The sequence below is a fragment of the Trametes versicolor genome, assembly GCF_000271585.1.
Source record: "Trametes versicolor FP-101664 SS1 unplaced genomic scaffold TRAVEscaffold_1, whole genome shotgun sequence".
In the NCBI taxonomy this organism is placed as follows: domain Eukaryota; kingdom Fungi; phylum Basidiomycota; class Agaricomycetes; order Polyporales; family Polyporaceae; genus Trametes; species Trametes versicolor.
In genome coordinates this window covers 1201828-1223337 of record NW_007360321.1, presented here as the reverse complement: position 1 = coordinate 1223337, position 21510 = coordinate 1201828, and the positions used below count along the sequence as shown (strand labels likewise).

The 21510-nt window shown below is 60.0% G+C and overlaps 6 protein-coding genes and 1 non-coding gene across 7 annotated transcripts; 5 read left to right on the top strand and 2 right to left on the bottom strand.

The window, feature by feature from the left end:
• Positions 1 to 1371: 1371 nt before the first annotated feature.
• On the bottom strand, positions 1372 to 6699 carry TRAVEDRAFT_138552 (WD repeat-containing protein). Its single transcript, XM_008034515.1, has 19 exons — positions 6528 to 6699; positions 6324 to 6470; positions 5980 to 6109; positions 5840 to 5933; positions 5718 to 5781; positions 5565 to 5665; positions 5173 to 5527; positions 4679 to 5121; positions 4223 to 4587; positions 4076 to 4159; positions 3548 to 4018; positions 3367 to 3494; positions 3249 to 3310; positions 3066 to 3195; positions 2700 to 3008; positions 2394 to 2640; positions 2083 to 2336; positions 1831 to 2032; positions 1372 to 1775 (listed from the first exon to the last, which is right to left on the bottom strand). The coding sequence occupies exons 1-19, from the start codon at positions 6606 to 6608 to the stop codon at positions 1405 to 1407; spliced, it is 4038 nt and encodes a 1345-aa protein (XP_008032706.1). The 5' UTR covers positions 6609 to 6699; the 3' UTR covers positions 1372 to 1404.
• Positions 6700 to 7015: 316 nt separating this feature from the next.
• On the top strand, positions 7016 to 10275 carry TRAVEDRAFT_158017 (FAS1 domain-containing protein; the record flags this gene model as incomplete). The annotated part of the gene is made up of 4 exons (XM_008034514.1): positions 7016 to 7676; positions 7912 to 8172; positions 8226 to 8765; positions 8818 to 10275. 4 exons carry the CDS (start codon positions 7016 to 7018, stop codon positions 10041 to 10043), a joined length of 2688 nt encoding a protein of 895 aa, XP_008032705.1. The 3' UTR covers positions 10044 to 10275.
• A 287-nt stretch (positions 10276 to 10562) lies between these two features.
• TRAVEDRAFT_158015 (mitochondrial carrier) lies at positions 10563 to 12459 on the top strand. Its single transcript, XM_008034513.1, has 10 exons — positions 10563 to 10982; positions 11034 to 11139; positions 11204 to 11312; positions 11374 to 11437; positions 11493 to 11648; positions 11705 to 11844; positions 11898 to 12036; positions 12090 to 12218; positions 12277 to 12303; positions 12356 to 12459. The coding sequence occupies exons 1-10, from the start codon at positions 10980 to 10982 to the stop codon at positions 12398 to 12400; spliced, it is 918 nt and encodes a 305-aa protein (XP_008032704.1). The 5' UTR covers positions 10563 to 10979; the 3' UTR covers positions 12401 to 12459.
• A 337-nt stretch (positions 12460 to 12796) lies between these two features.
• On the top strand, positions 12797 to 14453 carry TRAVEDRAFT_41508 (uncharacterized protein; the record flags this gene model as incomplete). The annotated part of the gene is made up of 6 exons (XM_008033914.1): positions 12797 to 12846; positions 12898 to 13051; positions 13103 to 13332; positions 13387 to 13431; positions 13490 to 13982; positions 14058 to 14453. The coding sequence occupies 6 exons, from the start codon at positions 12797 to 12799 to the stop codon at positions 14451 to 14453; spliced, it is 1368 nt and encodes a 455-aa protein (XP_008032105.1).
• Positions 14454 to 14771: 318 nt separating this feature from the next.
• TRAVEDRAFT_32927 (mitochondrial amino-acid acetyltransferase) lies at positions 14772 to 16782 on the bottom strand (the record flags this gene model as incomplete). Its single annotated transcript, XM_008033759.1, has 3 exons — positions 14772 to 16502; positions 16556 to 16621; positions 16687 to 16782. The coding sequence occupies 3 exons, from the start codon at positions 16780 to 16782 to the stop codon at positions 14772 to 14774; spliced, it is 1893 nt and encodes a 630-aa protein (XP_008031950.1).
• Positions 16783 to 18637: 1855 nt separating this feature from the next.
• Positions 18638 to 18721, top strand: TRAVEDRAFT_t17. The gene has a single exon. It is a non-coding gene; the product is annotated as a tRNA-Asp (tRNA).
• A 959-nt stretch (positions 18722 to 19680) lies between these two features.
• On the top strand, positions 19681 to 21165 carry TRAVEDRAFT_25391 (uncharacterized protein). The gene is made up of 2 exons (XM_008033610.1): positions 19681 to 20806; positions 20875 to 21165. Exon 1 carries the CDS (start codon positions 20482 to 20484, stop codon positions 20731 to 20733), a length of 252 nt encoding a protein of 83 aa, XP_008031801.1. The 5' UTR covers positions 19681 to 20481; the 3' UTR covers positions 20734 to 20806; positions 20875 to 21165.
• Positions 21166 to 21510: the final 345 nt, after the last annotated feature.

Below are 21510 nucleotides of genomic sequence, written 5' to 3'. Positions count from 1 at the left end.
CATCTTGCCGTCCTGCGGTCCTCACTCCTGGATCGACGCTTGCACGTCTCCCGGTGGCCCATCGGGGGGACGCAGGGATGCGCCGATGCGTCCAGCGCAACCGAGGCGGCCGAGGCCACGAAGCTGTCCCAGACGGCACGGAGATGCCCACAATGATGCTCGCCGCCGCCACCGCTGCCACGACGCTATCGGACCGACCCCATTCTGTGCCGAAGCGGTCAGTCGGACGAACTCGAAGATGATGTGCACGGCTGAAGTTTTGTAGAATATCAGCAGCTGGAGATACATATGTACCATGCCGCGAATTTGTGAGCAGCGACGACTCCGAGATCAGCTCAGCGTGAGGGTGCGTACCAAGCATGGCCTGCTTCATCTGTCAGACAGTGTGGTAAGACTGGAAGGCACCCGGGACTGTCCGACGTCGGGGTTCGGTGTGGCGAGAGGCGAGAGGCGCGCTTGAGAGCGCTGCGGCGCCGGACCCGCCAGAAGCCCACTTCATCCCGCGCCGATGGCGGCGGGGAGCGCGCGCGTACGTACGCGTACGCGTTCGTCGGCTGCTTCGGTGCGGGAGCTCGATAATCAGGGTAGGGACCCTGCAAAGGGTCGCCCGTATCCCTCCCGACTCCCCGAGGCCAACCTCGAGCCCCTGAAATGCGCCATGAGGCGTGCGCGGATCACGGTGGGCAAGAGTGTGTCCCGCCAAGTCGCACGTCTCCGCGGTGTATGCTCGCACCTGTATGGCCTCAAATTCGGGATCGCAGTGGCGTAACACGAAAGTTACGCCGCGGGCAATCCTCGTTTCTCGGGATGACCTCACATATGTCTTGATTTTTGACCGCTGGATGCTGTATTCAGCAACGACCTGACTCCCGCGGCCCCCCTGGCACAACGCAAAACCGACAGGGCACTCCGAGGAGTTGAAATTGCGAGGTAGATCATGAGAGGTGTGCTTCTAACCGAAAGGAGATGGGGATTTGAAGGAAACGATTGGTGTGACTTGAGGTTTTGATACAGTGTGGCTCTGCGTAGCTTTTTGTGTTCATGAGACTCCAGCTCGCGCCTTGCAGTGGGGAAACTCTGAGCCAAGATACGTGGTAGGATCAGTTTGGTCCACACACTCCATACGATGCTTGGATCCAGTGTTGTCAGCGCACGAGCCAGAGGATGCACGGGGTGGTGGCAAGAGGGAAGAAGCGCTAGCGGCGACGCGTCGACGATTCCGACGCGTCCCTGTCGTTTCGCGTTAAACACGTGGTCGCGACGGCACCCGCGATGTCGGGCCCGGGGCTGTCTGTCCAGTGTCTGCCTCTCTTCTGTGTCCTCAGGCCTCATGCTTCAGTATACACTGAATAGAACGTGTGAAACCTCTCAAGTGCAGTCTAGCTATTATAAATTAGGGTACTACTAGAAGAACGCGCCCATGTCGAACTCGGGCACTTTCACATCCTGCTTCGCAGACTTCATCAGGCTACCAATACCCGCCTTCCGCGCCACGAGATCGCCCTCGTCCTTCAGCGTGAGCTCCTCCTTCGCTACACGAGGCGGCGAGCCCCCGCGCGAGGGCGAGCGGGAGGGCGATGCGCGCCGCGTCGGTGGCGCAGTCGTGACGTCGATGTCGATGAGGATCGAGGACTTGTGGCGGAGCGCGGGCTCGAGCGCGAAACGCGTCGATACCGGACTTGGAGGTCTTCGAGCCGCGCGGCCATCCCGGACGACTGTAGACGGCCGCTGGAAGAACCACGAGCGGACGAGATCGAGCGCCAGGACGTGGCATCCTGGTAGACAGGCATAATCAGAAAATGCAGACATGGAGCAGAACGACACACATACCCATTCGGCAGAAGACCCGGGCAATTTGGAGGACGAAGTTGAACTCGGTCCGCCCGGAAATCTCACTCGTCCCCTGGGCTGTCTGAAGCGTCTTCGATTTGAGCTGCGAGAACAGCAGCGCGAGGCTGGGGTCGTCGTAATGCGGGTCTCCGATTTCAACTATCGGCGCATCGACGGTGGATGCCATATCCTGTAGGGGTGTCTAGAGGCATAGTGAGCAATAGACGGCTAGCCGATGGAGGTCGGTCTTACCACTAATATCCGGACAGCAAGGTCGCGTCGGTGGAGCAGCCAGAACGCCCAACTTGCGAGGTAACGATTGCCGTTCTTGAACGCGAGCGGGATGACGGTGTTGTTTAATATATCACCAAGAACAGGACCATCATCTCCGCCTTCGACTACGCGCGCGAGCGCGACGGCCAGCTGCCAATCGGACATGTTCTTGATACATACGTTGACCGCGTCTTTGAGACTTCCACCGAGCAAAAAGAACGCAGCGGCGTACTCTGATAGGCCACCCAGCTCGTCAGTGTATGGAAGTCTTCGTAAACGGCATGACATACCAAACCGTCGTTTACTCAATAGCGCAAACGCGTTCTTGAGCGCGGCCGTGCGCCACCGGGGCTCCTTGAAGTCGTTGTTCAAGAACTTGAGCATCACCTGGTACTCCTTGTGCCACGCCGCCTGCCGCCACAGCCCGTGCACGAGCTTCACCTTCCCGAGCGCGAAGTAGAACAAGCTGCAGGCCGTGGGGTCACGCAGGTCGCCCGCCATGTACGCGTTCCGCGCAACGACTTCCATGTGTGCGCGCTGAGTGCTCCATCCCCGGTCAGCGACAACATGCGGAAGATAAACGGGGATACACTGACCATAGCATCCGCGGACCGCATCCAGGTGAACACCCCGAGCGCCCGAGCGTCGGGCCAGCACATCTTCCCGCCGCACGCCGCCATCGACGTCGCGAGGAGCACCTCCTGGCTGTCGCTGTGGAACGCCCAGATCATGTCGCGGTAGCGCAGGCGCTCCCGTCGCTGCAGTTGTGGTGGTGCAGGGGACCCGGTCGATGGGGAAGCTGGCGTGGTCGGCTCGGACGCTCGCCGGTTGAGAATGTAGAAGCTCCGCATGGAGATGAGGTACCGCAGACCATTGGAGTCAAGTGCGCGACGTTGCTCTTCGATCTGCGGCATACGGGTCAGCACGATGTACGGTGTGATGTGTATCTGGGTACAACATACCTCGAGCGCAGTCTGGACGAGCACGAGGAGGGATGCGTTCTCGCTCGGAGTCAGATGTGGGAGTGGCTGCTCCTCAAGGCGGTCTATCAGCTTTTTCACCGTTGTCGGGTTGAAGGGGTCATCCTCGTCGCTGTGGGCCACGGTCAGATCATGCGATGCAAGCATCCGAGGGACATGACCTACTCATCATTCCGCTCGGGGATGTCGAACAGAAGCGAATACTTTGGCCTGTGCGAGGCATTCGTCTACGCTCACTTGTCAGTACAAACAGTCATCGACCCCATTCTTGAAGAGCACGCACCGCCCTCGCCTCATCGTCCCTCTGCAAGAACTTATCTGCGGGGAGGTTCTCCCACTCATGGACATCGCGTCTAGACTCGACGTTACGCGCGAGATTGACGATGATGCCTTTCACCAGCTGGATCTTCTCTGCACCAAAAGTCAGTAACTCCTGTAGTGGCGAAAAACGACATCAAACCCACCCCACAGAAGACATTGTAGCACCATCTGCGGGTGATAGTCGTCCAGCGGACCATTCAGCCTCGCGACATGCTCGAACAAGCTCTCCTCCTGGCGCTTCGGCGCATCCGCCTCTACCTCCACACCGCGTCGCTGCCCGTACATGAACAGCTGGTGGCCCGCCCCAACCAGAAGCGTGCCACGCGCGAGCCAGATGGAGTCGCTGATCGGATGTGGCACCATCGCGCCGACGTCGACCTTCCAGCAAACGCCCCATCCGGGCGTCTGGTCAAAGTATGTCGCGCGCTGCTGGCAGAGCAGCTCGACACGATGGGCGAAGCCTACGGCGAGGAGCGACTGCCCGTCGGGCGTCGCGGCCCAGTCGAGGTCCGTGATCGCATCGCTGAGCAAAGAGCGATACTCGAGTCCGAGTGCGAACTCGGACTCTTTCGAATCCCAGATTGTTAGCTCGGCGCCGTCGGGGGTTGGGACCACTGTTTGTATGCGCGTCAGTACTGCATTTCCACGGAAATGATACAAAGACAGCTCACCGAGGACGGACTTCTTCGCGGAGCTGCAGCGCGCCATGCTCAGCCCTTTGCAACCTGTACGTACGATGCCCGTGCATTTCCAGGCTACCTTGTGTCCATTTGCCTTGTCCGCGCCGTTTGTCTTCCCATTCGTGGCAGGATCAAGACGGTCGCCAAGTCCGCCCTCCGGCACCCAGAACGCTAGCTCCCCGTCCTCTGATACGCTCAGGAGCACGTCGTGCGCTTGTGCAGCGCCTCGCGTGCCCGTGCCGAATTGTCCAACCCATGCCATTGGGTCGACGGGAAGGATCATCTTTGGAGGTGCGGGGAGGGGTAGTGACGACTCTGACAGGAGGGAGAGGGATGGTGTAGCTCCAGAGATGGTCGCGGAGATGATGACGATCGTATATGACGCGGTGACGCCGATGAGCGTGCGCTGAGGGCTCGAGTGGGTAGGCGGAGAGAGAGCGAAGAAGGACGTTATCAAAGGCACATGGAGGGTTGCGGGCGGGGAGGTGTGGAGGGTCAGGAGACTGCTCGAAGATGAGTAGGTGACGAAACGGCGACCTGTATGGGTCAAATGTGAGCGTCGCGGGGATTTTCGAGGAATGCATAACGTAACACATACCTGCGTCGAGTACGACGAAATGATCCACGCGTTCCGCGCCCGAACTCGCCGGCCACCGCCCCGTGCGCACTAGCCTACCCGTCCGCGCCCAGTCGAAGTTCCAAGCCTCCCCAGAGCCGTCCGAGCGCAGCGCACCAACGCCCTCCCCGTTCGGCGTGCGCATGAACCGGACGACTTCTGCGCGCGAATCCTCCCGCGCGTCTGCGTCCGCATGTTCCGCTCCGGACGCGATCATGCGCAACCCGTCTGCGCGTGCGTCGAAGAAGGGGAGGATCGCGAGTTCGTAAGACTTTAGTGGTGGTGAGGTGACGAGCGTCAGCGACGCCCGGCCGGGGTTGGGGACAATGTAGAGGTGGGCTGGGGGGCCGGGGAGAGCACCAGGGGCGGTTTGGAGAAGAGTAAATTGTTTGAGGAGGGTAGGCGGGCGTCGGTCGATGTTCTAGCAAGAACTAAGAGGGTGGATGAGACGATTAAAGACTGCCGGACATACCGCGATGGCTTGGACGACGAGCGATCCGTCGCCCAAAACGCGTAAGAACACGTCCCACCCTTCATCGGTGATCTCGCGGATACGCCGTCGACGGCCGTCTTCCTCTGCGGATTGTGGCTGCGCAAGAACGGATTTGAGGGCAGCGTTCATGACCTCGCGATCGAGGCGGAAGATGCTGGAGTTCGTCTCCCGCGAGGCTACAGAGAATGGGAGAGATGAAAAGGTATCAAGCGCGGAGTGCAGCTGGAGATACTGGGGTGCATCTAGGACGGGGAGGAATATCCGCAACGTTGCGTCGGTGGTGATGGTATACAATACCGGATCATCCCTATAACGTGCATGTTGAGTGGTACAACTGATATCGACCGGCTCGCACGCACCGGCTCGAAGACGGAGAGTTGCGCCAGACAAGGTCCGTCACTGGCCGCGGGTGTGCTATGGCCTGAGTTTTGCGGCCTGTGGTTGTGAGGTATATGTGGACCACATTGTCGTACTGTGGGCAATGTTGGCTCGTGACGTTTTCCCAGCCAACTTGCGACACTTACCAGGGAAGTGGTGGCGATGTACATAAGAGAGGGCGAGAACCGCACGCGGGACAGGGGAGGCACACTGTTCGATAGGTGATGAACGGTACATAAATTGTGCTGTATCAAAATGCGCGGCATACGTGAAAGACCACTTCATGGACCACGTGGGGAGGTCATTCTCTAGGATGAGGGTATACACTGAAAGAGTGGATCGCGTCCCGACCGCGAGCAGACCTGGGACGGGTTAGACATGGACGGCGGAAAGTAGGGGCATAATTACCAGACACGCAGTTGAGGGCTGTGACCTGCTGATCTTCAGGAAGGAGGAGTGAAGAGTGTACTCGCCAATAATCATTTCGAGTGCCTGACAAGGACCATGCGACTACACGGTGGCCAAGAGATGCGACGACCTGCTCGTGTGAGGAACAATGAGGCGCGTGCGGGAAGCTCCAATTTCGCCACCAGACGGTATATGGATCGCTCGTGTAACGGCGCGGAAACAGCGGAGCGAGGAGCGAATTCGTGCCTGGATTTCCTGCGCGAATTCTCCCCTCCCCAATTGAGAAGGAGCGTGCGACCCCCATACCGCCTGAATATGACATCAAGAAGGCTAAACTCGCGTACCAGTTTCATGCCATTCTCAACGGCCAGACACTGCACGGACTGGGCGAGGTGACGGGTAGAAGGATAGACCTCCCAGAAGGCCAGGGCGCGGACGAAGGCTAGGGTGCGCGCGTTGAGCACGACGACGGAGTCCGCGAACGGATATAGCTGATGGCACGCCAGGTTAGAGCCGGCGCTCGACTGTAGATAGAGAAGAAGACTTACCAGCAAGGTCTCGCGAGGCAGGTGAAGGAACTGCAGGCTGGAGGACGGGCAGCCGGTGTATGCTTGAGTGAGGTCGAGCATTATGGCGGCTAGGCGATATAGAGTATCCGAGAGTGCGAGAGAGACGTCTAGTCTAGGGTGGTCGTCAGATCGATAGCTAGCAGCGGCCGAGATATCCCATTCTGTAGACGGTGGCGGTAGCAGCAGGAGCACGCAAGCCAAGTGACCCCGCGTACGCGACCCGCGGTGCCTGCATGGGCGTCTGTGCCCACGTGGGGACCACGCGCAGGCCGGACGTCATCTCAGGCTCAGCGCACTCGTCCGACTCGGCGACTCCTGCAGAGCACGGCTCTCGAACGCAGCTGCCCGCAGCCTTCCTCTCTCCTCCCACCACCTCTCTTTGCTCTCTGCTCTGTCATCTATATATCCTGGATAGGCTCGCTTTCTCCCACTATCTTACTCTGCGCTGACGCCGCGATATACTTCCTATGCGGCCCCTGGCGTGCATCCCCCTCGGCGTCCTTGCCTTTCTCCCTTTCGCCGCTCCGGCGCAGGTGCCGCTCTCTCATGCAGCCCCACCGACCGCTCAGTCCTTTACACTAATTGAAGCTCTCTCTGCCGATCCCGACTACCTCTCCCTCCTCAAGCTCGTTCAGCGCGCGAAACTCGTGCCTACTCTCAACAGGCTGAACGGCAGTACCTTCCTCGCTCCTACCAACGACGCCATCAAGCGTCACACAGCCTCTAATCCTCTCTGGCAACATGCACTAGACGACGATGCTCCTGCACTTACTGATAATCTCCACCTCCGGCTCCGTCAGGAGCTGTTTTACCATCTCTTCAACTACACCCTCTCCGTCCTCCCGACAGAGCAGACGCCACAGCAACATTTGACATTGCTCTTCCCGACGGACACGACCGCGCCACCCACACAACTACCCCCTCCGTACCCGCCATGGATGCCAATACCGAACGGGATGCTAGGCAAGGAACCGCAGCGACTCCGGCTCTCCTACCGGGATGAGGCCATGTGGGCCGGGGTGGACGCGTATGGCAATAATGGCGCGAAGGTGGTCAAGGAGCAGGTTCAGACCACAAACGGCGTGCTCTTCGGACTTGACGAGGTCGTCGAAATGCCTCCAGATCTAGGTACGCCCCGAATACCTCCCGATGCACGACGGGCATTGGCCCATGTTCCTCTCCGGGAGGCGTCCGGTCCGCTTCCGCTCCTCCCTTCCGGTGTGCACATTATGCTAGTGGCGGGAGGGCGGCATTCAGCGTCTACTTGAACCGTACCTGGATAGAACCTGGGTATTTGCCCGTCGTGCCGGGATATCGTCCCTTTGTCCGTGTGCATATGTACTAATAATGGAGGACTGCGCAGCTACCGTGATATCCCGACACCCAAAGCTCTCGTATTTCTCGAAGATCCTCACGCCGGAGCTCGTGAAGTTCTTGAACAGCACCCCCACGCTCACCGTCTTCCTCCCCGAGGACAATGCTTGGCAAGCATTGCCGACCTGGGAACGTGTGTACCTGGAAAGCGACTTCGCGTCGGACGACCTGACCCAGATCCTCAATATGCACGCTGTGATCCCGAACGAGGTCAAGTGGTCGGACAACTTCACCGAGCAAGCGGTTAACCGTAAGCCTCGTTGCTCGGGGGAGCGCTCAGGGTCACTAATACCGCGCCCTTAGTCACCACGATCTACGGGCGCAAGCTTGAAGTTGTGCCATTGGAGGAGAACAATATCAAAGTGGCCGAGGCAGATCTCATTGAGCCTGACATCTATGCATCCAACGGCGTTGTGCACACGGTCTCCTCCTTGCTCATCCCTGAGGGAGCTATACGGCTCACCCCGGAGAAGTTCCTACTGGGGTTGAACTGCACGGAATTCGTGTCCCTCATCCACTCCGTCAACCTCACGCATCTCATCAACGACCCGGACGCGCAGTACACGATCCTCGCGCCGCGCGACGACGTGCTGAAGCTGTTCGGGCACCACGAGCTCCCGCACCGCGGCAGCGAGGAGCTAAAGCGGGTCTTGCAGTACCATTTCATTCCCGGGAAGTGGGCGCCGAAGAAGCTGCAGGACGGCATGCTTATTGAGACTGCCTTGGACGAGCCTGGTCTGGATGGGCATCAGGTCATGACGATCGAGGTCACCGACGAGGGCAAGAAGAAGGATGACGCCAAGTCGATCAGGTTCGCCGGGGCGGGCGTTATGGGCGAACATGGTATGGTAGACGTTAGTCTTACATGCTGAACACAAACTCATCCGCATAACAGAGGAGATCCACAATACCTTGTTCTACTTTGTCTCCCGTCCCTTGATCCCCCCGGCAGACGTGATGGAGACTGCGCTGCCCGAACTCGAGCTGTCTACTTTCCTCGCTGGTATCTTCTCCACCAATCTCGCTGAGACGCTGAAGGCAACACCGCGGACGACTGTGCTCATGCCGCCAAACGGCGCCTTCCGGCGCCTCGGGCTACTCGTTAGCAACCACTTGCTCGCATCCTCTTCGAAGGCCGACCTCGAGCGCGTCATCCGACACCACGCAGTCATCGGTGTCGAGTACGCGGACCCACTCGTCGAAGGCTCACAGCGCACGTTCGCCACACTCGAGGGCTCAGACCTGCACGTCGAGCGACGAGGCGCGAACCGGACGGTTCTCTTCGCGCCAAGCGGCGGCTGGCCAGACATGCAGGCCGAGCTGTACCCGCGTAACATGCTCACACAAACAGGCGTAATCCACGAGATCTCGGACATCCTCATCCCGCGCTCCGTGCACCTCACGGTCGGGAAGCTCGTCAAGGCTGCGAAGGCCACCACGATGACAACGATGCTGGTCAAGGCCGGGTTCGGATGGGTTCTGAACGGGACCGCACCGCCCGAGGGCTCGCGCTGGGCGGACATGGGCCTGAGCGGCACCGGATGGACACTCCTCTGTCCGACGGACGACGCGTTCAAGCAGGTGAACCTCACTCACCTGTACGCGGACGAGGAGCGTCTGCAAATTATCGTCGCACAACACCTCATTCCGACCGCTCCGGCGGCTCCAGCGGCCCCGGCCGCGCTCGCAGTGCTCGACACGCTCGCGCACAACACACCGCTGGCGCTGGACGACTCCGCGACGTACTCGACGCTGCAGAGCGCGACGAGCGCGTATGGGGACGTACTCGTGCGCGTGCTCGACGGCGACGGCGGGACCGTGCTCGGGATCAAGGGCGCGCGCGGGAGCGACGGCGCGCAGGACTGGGCTCGCGTGCTCTCGTGGGGCCGCTCGACGACGGGCGCGGGCGCGGGCGGCGTCGTGCAGATCGACAGGCTGCTCGTGCCGTACACGCCGACGTGGTACGAAGAGTACGGCGCGCCGGTGGCGGTCGGGGCCGGCGGCGTGGTGATGATCGTGCTCTTCTTCCTGGGCGTGCGGTGGGTGTGGCGGCGGGACACGACGGAGGCGACGTATGAGCCCGTCGGCGGGTTCGGGCACGACGACTCGGACGACTCGTAGCGCGCGAGAAGGTAGTCGGAGAGGAGGCGGGAAGAGGGAAGTAGTCGCGTGCGTATTGGATAGGTATTTTTTGCGTTATATGATAGAAGGAGGTTTGGAATCTGGATCCGGATGCCCCCGCCCCTTTGGGATAGTGTAGAGTAGCTAATCGTCGGCGGTATGTCCTCTAGGACAGTGTGTATTTGCTATGTTAACTTCAAACACGAGCCATGGCTGTGTATATGCTTTCCAAGGATCAAACGCATTCTCGACCTGTGCGTCGTTGAGGTTTGCGGTTCGGCAGGGTTCGGCGCAGCGGACGCTCTGCGGCCACGAATCAGCAAGCGTCGGAACATCGCAGGAAGTGAAGGTATATTAGCACCGACCTGTCCTGTCCACAACCACTCTCACGCGCCTTTCGCGATCCACTGCTCCCCCGCTAGCGTGCTACGCATCGGTCATACCCTCCCCTACACGCCCGTATGACAAGCTCGGAATCCTCGCGGAGACAGGATGGGCGTAGTGGCGTCCACAAAATCGCGGACAGCCGTGCCTAGGCGGAGCAATTCTGCTCGATCAGCGTCCGGCCCCTCTCCCCACACATTCCGGTTCACTCCATTGGCTCCTTCCCCGCACTCGCATCGCAAACCGACCTCCGTGGAGACGCTTAGTGCGGGGGACGTGCGGAAAGTCGAAACAAGTCGCGGGGAAGGTTTGTCAATTGCAAGCCGCTGCAGGCCGGCGACGTACTTGGACGAGCAGACTGGTATGCAGGCTATCTGATTATTTAGACGCCCGCGCGATCCCCCGCGCGCCCCTATAAATCACGCGCCAACGCGGCGCCAAGGGAGCAGGCGCAGAAGCTTGCCGGACCTGTCCATATAGCGCGCCCTCGCCCTCTCCTCCGCGCCCCCACCTTCCCCCTCCTCTCCCGACTCCCGACTCTCCACTAGAAGCATGGTGCGTGGCCCCGACGCGCCTGGGAGCGCGGCTGCTGACGCGCGCGGGCAGAGCGACGCGGCATTGGCAGAGGAGACGCAGCGGAACTCGTCCACGAAGGAGTCAATCAAGTCCTTCTTTGCGGGCGGCGCGGGTGGTGTCGCTGCGGTTCTCGTCGGTACGTACGGGCTTGAGCAAGCTTGTGTAGGAAGTGGCTTACTGAGCGTGTGCGGTACCGCTAGGGCATCCGTTCGACTTGACGAAGACCCGGCTGCAGACCGCTGCTCCCGGTACTTACACCGGCGCGGTGGATGTCGTGAAGAAGGCTCTTGCTGTAGATGGTGTTAAGGGGTACGTGTCTGGTTTCTGAAAGCTATACAATGCGCCTGTCTCTAACGGGTGTATGTCTCAGACTCTACCGTGGTGTAGTGCCCCCATTACTGGGTGTTACACCCATCTTCGCCGTATCGTTCTGGGTACGTGGTGTTACGCAATGAATCGCCGTCAGCCAAGTCTCACCTCCTCGCGCAGGCCTATGACACGTCCAAGCTGCTCATCCTTAAACTTACTCCGAATCGCGTTAACAAGGAGCTGTCGATACCCGAACTGGCCGCTGCTGGTTTCTTCTCTGCGGTACCCACAACGCTTATCACCGCACCGGTAGAACGCGCGAAGGTCCTTCTGCAGGTGAGCGCCGTGACGTCAGTCTCGCGTTGTGCGTTTACAAACCAGGCATCTCATAGGTGCAAGGGCAAACTCCCAACGGCCCCCAATACAAGGGCGTCACCGACGTAGTGAGACACTTGTACCGTGAGGGCGGCTTGCGGAGCGTCTTCCGCGGGTCTTTCGCGACTGTCGCGAGAGACGGACCCGGCAGCGCTGCGTGAGTGTCTACTGGGACTCCTCCGCTCTATCACCTAACCGGATGCGCGTTAGGTACTTCGCGGCATACGAGGTCACGAAGCGGGCGTTGACACCGGTAGGATCGTCTCCGTCTGATTTGAACCTTGGTGCCGTCATCGTCGCGGGCGGCATGGCGGGCATCGCAATGTGGTCGATTGCCATTCCACCAGATGTAAGTGTTTCGCGTTGCTCTCGTACCTTCGGTGCTGACAAGACGTTATGTAGGTTCTCAAGTCGCGTATCCAGTCCGCGCCTACAGGGACGTACTCTGGATTTATGGACTGCGCGCGGAAGACCATCGCACAGGACGGCGTCCGAGCTCTGTGGAGGGGCCTTGGGCCTGCGATGGCTCGGGTAAGCGTGTTATTCGCGTGCAGTTGACAGGGGATATTCTGACGCGTGTTCTCGCTAGGCATTCCCGGCGAACGCTGCTACTTTCGTATGTCCGCATTGCTCACAGCCGTTATATTCGCTGACATTTCGCGCTGTAGCTCGGGGTGGAGGCGACGAAGAAGCTGTTGGACGGATTGCTATGACCGGAGCCTGTCGCTCGGTACCTCTTGTATTCTTTGAGCAATGGCATCGATTGATCTTGCATCCCCGTCCGCTAAACGAGGCATGTCGAAGCCCTGACACGGTCACGTGTAGATGGTGCGCGCTCCGTCGAGCTGAGGGCCGCGGGCGTATTTAATTTGAAGGAAGCTGCCACTCCCACGCATCCTTCTCTTCCTCTCCCCACCTCCTCCTCTCCACCCATGTAAGTAACGACTCTCCACGACACTCACGGCCTCTAGGAACACTACGCTCACTCTTTTAATCCTCGTGAGTACCCTCTCCTCCTCTCATGATACCCTTGCACGTCTCATCCTCGCGGGTCTTTGTCCAGAACTTCAGCGCGATACCCCTTCATGTCCCATAATTCCAACCCCTCCATGTCCTCGCAGGCGAAGTCCCGCACAGAACGTTGTCTTTCCGCGTCGCAGTACGTTGTGGTACCTGTTCTTTCTCTTCGGTGCCACTGAGCTGCCTCCAGGATTGCGAAAGATGTCGGTGCCTTTGATCTCTGGGCAGACTACCAAGGCTGCGAAGAAGTATCCTTCTCGGCCGATCTGCCAAGTTCGATCAAAGTACATACGGATGAGGTGTTCGAGCTCCTGGGGCACCTCCCCAATGTCTGGATGGTCGAGGTACGTATCGTTCTTTGTGCAAGTAGTACCCAACTAACCTTCCGTCTACAGGGCACCAAAGTCGGCCGCAACCTGGCACGTTTCGCGGATCCGGAATTCCTCAAGTTCCTTGCCGCTGCGAAAGCGACACAACCAGACCTGTTCAGTGCGGACGTTCCGCATGATGACGAGGCCAAACGCATCCTGGGCGATCTCCAGGTGGTCTTCATGGCCTGGGAGAGCGCACGGCGGATGCGCGAGTCAAGTCGCAAGTGGTCCGAAGCGGACTACGCTGCCGGAGTGTGAGTCTGTGCTGCGCCTATATATATTACTTCGCGTGTGCTAACGACAAACAGCTATGGTCTAGTTCGGCGAGCTGCCATACGGTATAGCGAGCAGAGGTAAACCGTTCACATGTCTCTAGAATACGCTCGAGACGCTGACAGCACTGCGATGCAGGGAGCAATGTACTATTGCCCTTCCACAACCCTTGACGCGACACAAGGTCAATTCCGAAACCGCGCGTATATTGAAAGGGAAAACGGCCAAACCGGACGGGTCCCTTTTCGTCCCTACGCGGCAACTGGTGTCTGAGCTCTGTGAGAAAGAGCAGTCTCCCTTCAACATACTGCACCGGTGCTCTCGCGGAGCGCAGAAGAAAGGCGCATCCAGCGGCGATGCTTCTTTCAGATACCAAGCTACCCTCTGCGCCAAGCTCCCGGACGCGTGCGTTTTTGAGGTTGCGAGCGCGTTTTGGGAGGATAAGAAGCCCTCCCAAGATGAGCTCGCCGTCGCGTACCGCCAGAACCGCATGGCGTCGACCGCGGCCCTTCGGCAGCTGCACGCGCTGAACGTCCGCGCGCCCGTCTTTGGGCTGGTCTGGGCCGACGGCAGTGTGCGCGCACACACGGACTGGTGGGACCTCAAGACCGAGGGCAAGGCCGACGTCCTGGTAAGTCAGACTAACTACTCACAAGGGTGCATGGCCCGAGTCTCCGAGTGTACCGTGCTCACCGATGTATTGCAGAAGATCTACTCCGCGGCGTATGGCAACCTTCCCGCCCAGGGCGACCGCCGACAGAGTTCCGCGTTTCATCAGTGGAATCTGGCCGAGCCCGCAGACATCATCCAGGTCTACCTTTTTATGAGGAACCTGGACCGCTGGACCACGGGCGCATTCCGGGACGCGGTCGTCGCGGGGATCACAGACCTGGCCAGGCGCGTCAAGGCGGGCGAGGCGGACGTAGTTTCGTGGCGGCGCAAGGGCGACCTCAGCCTCTCTGTCGCGCATAAGGTGGCCGCTCCCCCTCCGCCGGAGCCCGACACCGTGTCGGCCGAGCCCGCGGCAGCTCCTGCAGCCAAGCAACGCAAGGCCAAGAAGCGCAAGCACGCGCCGCGCACCAGCTTGGGGAGCAACTGCTGAGTGACGAGGTCCGAGTCCCGAGGAGCACACGACATGGCGCTGTATGATTTCTGTAGTTCTGCTTCATTTTGTTTCCGTTGCAATGTAGTATCCAAGAATGAACGTCATGACACAACCAGCGGGTATGAACTAACTACGTGCAGCACGGGTAAAGAGATATCCGCCAGTCTAGGTAAGGGTGAGCAAGATAGAAATACACAAAGGAAGGGCTTCAGCAAGTATCGCACAACAATCTACAGCAGTCCATCAGCGGACACGAGCAATAATCAAGAACGGCGGTCTCCGAGTCTCCGACGAGTCTATGTCGGGGCGGTCGGTCTATGTTTTCGGCTTCCAGCTGCTCGGGATCTTCATCACCACGTCGTTCCACGACGCCAGCCGGCCCCTCTCCCACTCCTCGAGGTACGACAGCCCCGCGTTCGCGCGCCGCCCCTCCTCCGTCTTCAGCCTTACCTCCGCGTCGCACCAGAACAGCACCCAGTCGCCCTGGCGCACGTGCCCCGTGCTGCGCTCAAAGTACCACTTGTTGACCGGGTTGTCCGCGCGGCTGCGCCACACGAGGTCGCGGCCCTCGCCCGCGCCCTGCTTGCCGCCGTTCGGGTTCGCGCTGAACGGCAGCCCGAGCCCGTACGTCTCGTCGTGCAGCGCGACCCAGAGGAAGTCGACCGTGCCGTCGCCCTGGTGGCTCGGCAGCACCGCGAACTTGTCGAGGTACGTGATCGGGGCGACCGCGGCGGGCGTGCCCGCGGGGCACGGCTCGCGCGTGACGATCGCCGCGCCGGCGTAGTCGCCCGCGATGATCACGAAGTCGAGGTCGCGCTGCATGCGTTCCCAGAAGGCGTCCTCGCAGAGCGTGCGCCGGAAGGACTGCTCGAGGAGCGCCTTCATCTTCGGCTTGTCGATCTCGTCCACGCGGCGCACGACGCGGATCGGCAGGCCCCGCCGGAGGAGGGTGGGCGTGTGCGGGGTCAGCTTGCGGTTCCCCTGGAGGAGCGCGTGCGGGAGGCTCGAGCTGACGGCGGGCCGGTTGGTGATGAGGTTGCCGATCAGGGAGCTGGGGGAGCGGTGCGAGACCATGACGGCGGAGGATGTGGGCGGCATGAACGCCAGACACGTCCGGGCGAGCTCGAGGTTGTTGAGCGCTGTGGGGTGGGCAGGCTTCCATCGCGGATCGAACGTTTCGCGAATGTACGAGTACTCGGACGTGAGGTTGATGAGGAGATGGGGGAGGCCCTGGCGCGCGTACGAAGGAACGCCTCCCTCGCGCGTGATGATCATGAGCCGTAACGGCGTCAAGTCGATCTCGTCGTGGGAGGTGGAGGGACTCTCATCTCCGTGGCCTGGCGTGTCCTCGAGCGCCGCCGCCTCACCCATGCCACGGACAAGCGCGGCAATCACGTCGTTCGCTTCCACCCGGACGCTGCGACAGAACGAGTCCAGGGCGAACGGCGGAAGCACAGGTATTTCGCCGGCACGCAGCGCCGAACGTATATGGATGAGGTCGGACGGCTTCGTGTGCGCTTCAGGAAGGATGTAGTCCCTCGGCTCGGAAGAATCCTCGTCGCCGGGACGTGGCCCGAGGCGGACGACCGCACCGAGCACCGGGCGGGCCCGCGCGCCTTGGTTTTCGAGCGCGTTGACGACGCGCATGGCCTCCTCTGTGAGCGCGGCGCGCTCGCCGCCCTCGCCTTTTGCGAGCTGGTCGTTCTCGACGACGATCACGCTGACGAGCCCGAGCTTCTCCAGGTAGATCATGCCCCGCGCGATGCTCTCGAGCTGCCGGTCCGTGAACGGCGCCTGGAGCTTGACCAACGCCGTACGCCTGTACACTGGATTGAGGATCGATGCCACCACAGTGCTGGTGGCGGGCTTGATGTCCGGAGGTTTTGTCTCCGTCTCGGCGTCCACATCCTGGTCCGTGACGAGCGGCGACTCCGTTGTCACAGACGCGGGGGGTTGTGGGGGTTTAGGGCGTGGTCCGAAGGAGGCGAGGTATGATTTTGTGTCCCTCAGTGAAGGGTTTGCGCGGAGGAGGGAGAGGATGAAATCCTGATCACGGCGTTCAGGACGCGCCGTCGGACACACGTAAGAACCCGACATACCTTTTCCGACGGTTCCACATCGTCCGGGTCTGGAGGCTCGTAGGTATTCCGCAAGCTCCGTATTGTCTGCAACACAAAGTGGCTGGGGGTCAGGAATCCTGCATGCACAACGTTTGCCGGAGCGGACGAACAGCATAGAACGCCTTGAACGTCTGTGCGGACCGTGAATGGAGGGCCGCTGGCGCGGCAGCATTACGGCAGTGTATGCGAGCAGAGGAGGAGAGCATGGTGAGGAGAGGGCGCCCAGGGACGAACCCCGAGGGAGGAGGAGGAAGGGAGGTTATATACCTTGAGTCATGGTGAGGCGCAAGGCGATGGGGGGCAGGAAAGATGTGCTTTTCTGTAATCTAATCAGATAATTTTCTGCTCAGATTAGATTTGGCGGCCTTGGCGCGCTAGGCGTCTATCCACCATTGGGTGGACTGTCGAGGCACACCTCTCGCCGGGATCCATGGAGAGCTGTATTCGCCGGACACCGTCTGCAAATAAATCACGTTGAGGCATGCGCTCGTTGGTCTCATGACGGACACTATCCTTGTTCTCTGCGCGCTTTAGATACACCTCCAGCAGCAGAAAGCGCGCAAAATGGCGCTCAGGGCGCCTTTAGACAAGATTCTACCCAGATTCTACCCGCGGCGAACAGCATATACAGCGCCAATGCCAACCCCATGCCACCGACATCTGGTTCTGCGACTGGAAGCACAGGTATGGTACGTACCACCAGGCGCCGTTCCCTGCGGTGATCATTACGCATAGTCCAGTCCGATCGGATGCCTTGCAACGCGGCCAGTGAGAGAGGCCGGCGGTACTGGCTCAGCGCTCAGCGCCCTCACCGCAGCTGCGCGCGGCAAGTAGCACCCAAAGGGAGAATTCGCGCACCCCGACGATCCGAACGTGCAACTATAGCATGCGTACCGAGAAGAGCATGCCGTGTCTCCTTGGCTGAACTCTATAATTGCGCGCAACATCCCTCCGGCATCGCAACGGAGACGTCGCTTTGCCTAAAACGAGGTTTCAGAGCGACGCTCATCCGGCACGAGGACTGCGGTGAAAGCTCCTTCACCTTGCGAGGACGAACCGCTGCGATCAGCGATCCTTCTCCCAGGGCCGTGCGCGCAGAATTAGCCTTTGTATGTGCGCACGGGTGCCCACATCGCACTCCGCTCGAGCTCGCACGCGGCCGTACACACGTTCTAAGTTTGCCGCAGTTCTTAGATGTCCTTCGCGGCGAATTGTCGCGCTTGGCCTGTAGAAGGGCAGAGAGAGACCCCAGCTGGAAGACGGGGTGTCTAAAGGGGCGACGGGAAGGCTTTGAGAAGGTTCGGTAATTGCATGCGAAGACTTCGTGCGTGCAGAAGCACCGTGGACGGCCCGTGGTCAATTCGTCTTGTCCATGTTTGGCTGTGAGAGACACTCCGGAGGTTTGAAGAGCCCTCGCGACGGTGCGCGTCGAGTTCGACAGGGTATGGGCCGTAATGCCGATGAAGAGGCTGGCGACATTGCAACCGTTCCAATTTTGCATACGGTTTTTCACCGCCGTTTCTGGGTGCTTTCCGCGACCTTTGCAACATCTAGACTTGACTGGGTGGACCATCGGCCCATGAACATTAGCAAACCGAGCTTCGGACGAGTAGATAAGTGAGGAAGTAAGACTGCCACTAGAGCACTCACTAAGGTAGAAGGACTGTCTAAATTACCTTGTTATGTTTATAACTTTCTGCATGTCGGATTTCCAGCGAAGCAATGATGCCGATGGACGGCGGATGAGAGATGATAGTACGTACAGACCCAGGGATCGTGTTCCTTTAGGAAGACCATCCAATTCATGCGACCCAGTCCTGAAATGAGCGACGGCAGTAGATCCCGGGATCCTACCACACATCAGGTCGTCGTTGTATTTGTCGTCGCAAGCCAGAATTCAATGAGGAAGCTCGTGAGTGTCTTGAGCACACCTGCGACACCACAATATTACAATTTACAGTGGTGATGGTGGTAGAAAGCCAAGGTGTGGCGGGTGGTTGAGTAGAAGAAAGCCATGTCCACTCCGGAAGCCGAAAATGCATGCGAGTCATCTCGAATATCTCTCTGTTAGTATATCGGTTAGTACACGCGCCTGTCATTCAACACTGGCCGCGCGAAAGCGGGGTTCGACTCCCCGACAGAGAGCACAACCTTTTTCCATGTTCAATGCCTCGGTGCCTCGATAGCAACTCCAACGCGAATATGGTTGTCGTCACTTCTAACCTCAACTGTTGGTCAATCTCAAGTAGCAGGTACGCTTGTAGGCACAGACTACTTGAACGCCTCAAGGCCAGTAGATAATGTCGAAAGTCGTACGTCTGGCCGCTAATCGCACTTGCAGCAGCGTGGCAGGCGACAGCATCTCGCAACGCAACCAGAGGCTGAATTCACATGTTTTAAGCAATACGCACATGGATCGCTCCCTCGCATTCGCCGCGACCAACAGAATACGCCACGAACGATGAAACGCCGCAGCGGCTCGATTTCACGCTCGTCGCGCTGCATGTTCGCGGGGGAAGGGATGACGAGGCGCTAGAATCGTTAACGTTCGACCCTTCAGCAGACAAAGTACGTACAATGTTACGCGGACGCCCATCGAGAGACGTCTCGCGCTTCTTATGGTGCAAACGCGCCAAAGTCTGACGGAGTTGTGGGCGCATGTGTCGGTGTGGATGTCGGGGCCCGAGTAATAGGCGGATTTATGGGGTATCGCACAACCGGCGCGATATCCGACGGTGTATTGATGTCTGTACTGCGCGGATTGCACAAGAGGTACCTGCGCGATATACAAATTCCTCGACGGTACGTCAGAACACAACACGCACCCGGTGCCACTGCATGCTGGATAACCTTAAAACGCGAACCTGACAGTCGATCGGACGCTAGGCCCGTTCGATAGACATTACGCTCTCGCGCACGCTGTGGGGGCACAGAAGAGGCGGGGACGCCGCCGACGCGCTCGGTCCGCGGTTTAGACGAGCTCGACAAGAAGATTGAGGCGCGCCCCCGGGGTCTTGCTTAGGTAATGCAGCGCCGACGCAACGGTGCCGCGCGCTTGCAAAACGCCATGCATGCATGACCTCATCGAGGGACTCCGCTGCGCTGGTACACCGCACACCCACCTACGCACCTGCAGTTTTCCAGTGCCGCAGGCACGGACTGCGCCCCTGTCGCCGGACGTTGCACGGCGGGGCGTCGCGAGGGGACTGGCTGGATACGCCCGCTACGACGCGCCCAGAGGAGGTGGTGGCGGGCGAGTCGAGGGGGTGGTGATGATACACACGTTGGAGCGGATGGCTCGCAGCTTGTCACCGGACAATCAGTGCGATCATGCTCTGCCGGTGGAGCAGCCCTCGCACGTCGCGCTTGGGGGCCCTGGACACGAGCGGGCAGCTGCTTCGGGGCGATAGGCGGGCGCTGTGGGATGGCTGCAGCGGGTGCATGAGGCCGGACGCGTGAGAGGGACGAGGAGGGGGAGGACGTGCGCGGAGGAGGGGTGCGCGGTGAGTGGGCCGGAGACAGGAGCCGTAGGGGGACCCCGTGGCACCGCGTGTGGAAGAGGGATGCCGACCGAGTCGAGGGAGGATGGAGCCGTTGCGGCGCGTCGCGATGTCTTCATCTGAGAAGGACCCCCATTTTTGTGCCCCCGCCTACGGTCCAGCGCAGGAGCCACGGCCGCACGCTTGCCGAGCCTCTTCATAAACTCCCTGATAGCGCTCGAACGCTATATCCACCCTCCGTTCCGTCCTCTTCTGCCGTCCAGTCTCCGCCGTCCCCGGATCCTTCGCGCTGCATATACACGTCTGCTCGTCGTCCGCTCGCGTCCTTAGTCTCTGCTCGACCTACCGTCACTACACACGTCTGCCCGCTTCGGAAGCCACATCCGACCTGTAAAACTCACCATCATGCTCGCCACACCATCGACGATGCCCCCCGTGGCCACCCCGAGCCATCACGTCGAGGACGCGGATGCGGACCCGTTCGTGCTGTACGCGCGCTCCCTGCACGACTACACGCTCCGTCTTTGGACGGAGTCGAGGAGAATCGCGGAGGAAAAGTCCCGTATCCGAGCTGCCGCCGGCGGCCCCGCCACCAAAGCCAAGGCCGATCTCGATGGCGAGGACAAGCCGACGACGGTGCCGCCGGTTAAGGCCTGACGGCGTTTCGTACGCGCTGGTCGAGGATAGATGGTGGATGTTGAGGGGGGGTCGGGATGCGAGCCTGCTGCCGGTGAGTTGATGCGTGCCGCCCATATACTCCCGATGGCCTTGAACCTGACCGCAGGATATTCTTCCCAGACATGGCCGACCTGCTGCCGAGCCAGCGCCGTTCGCGGCGGTCTCCCCTCTTCGATGATTTCTTATTCGCGTTCCCGTTCCCGTTGTCTCGCTTTCTGCTGACGCTCTCTATGTGCCTGTATAGTATTTTTGCATGATCAGTATCGATATTTGCCATCCACCTACTACTCCCTCACCACCCTATACTTCCGTAGTACTCGTGCACCCTCGGGACGCACCAGGCGTTATGCTTTCCACTGGGCTTTGGTGGTGTTGTCAGTACGTCCTGTATATCTCGAATCAATCGTATTTACACTAGACAGACAGCTGCGAGGGAGGACAAGAGGGAGACGCCTTCTACCACACGCCTCCCGGCCTATATACCACCCGTCCTCAGTCGGGGTGCGTCTAGACCGCTGCGTGACACGCTGAGCAAGTGACGACCGAGGATGGGCAGCGTGTCACACGTCACTTAGAAAGTAGCATCGGCGAGTCTAGACCGGCGCTCGCTATCCTCTTCCTCTTTCAAGCAGCTTCATCTCCTTCGCGTCCTCCTCGCACGCCATGCGCACGGACGCGACAGGTCGTGTGCGCCCCGATGCCGCTGGTGATGCCCTCAAGCCGTTATCTTCCCCAGGTGCCCGGATGTACGCCTGC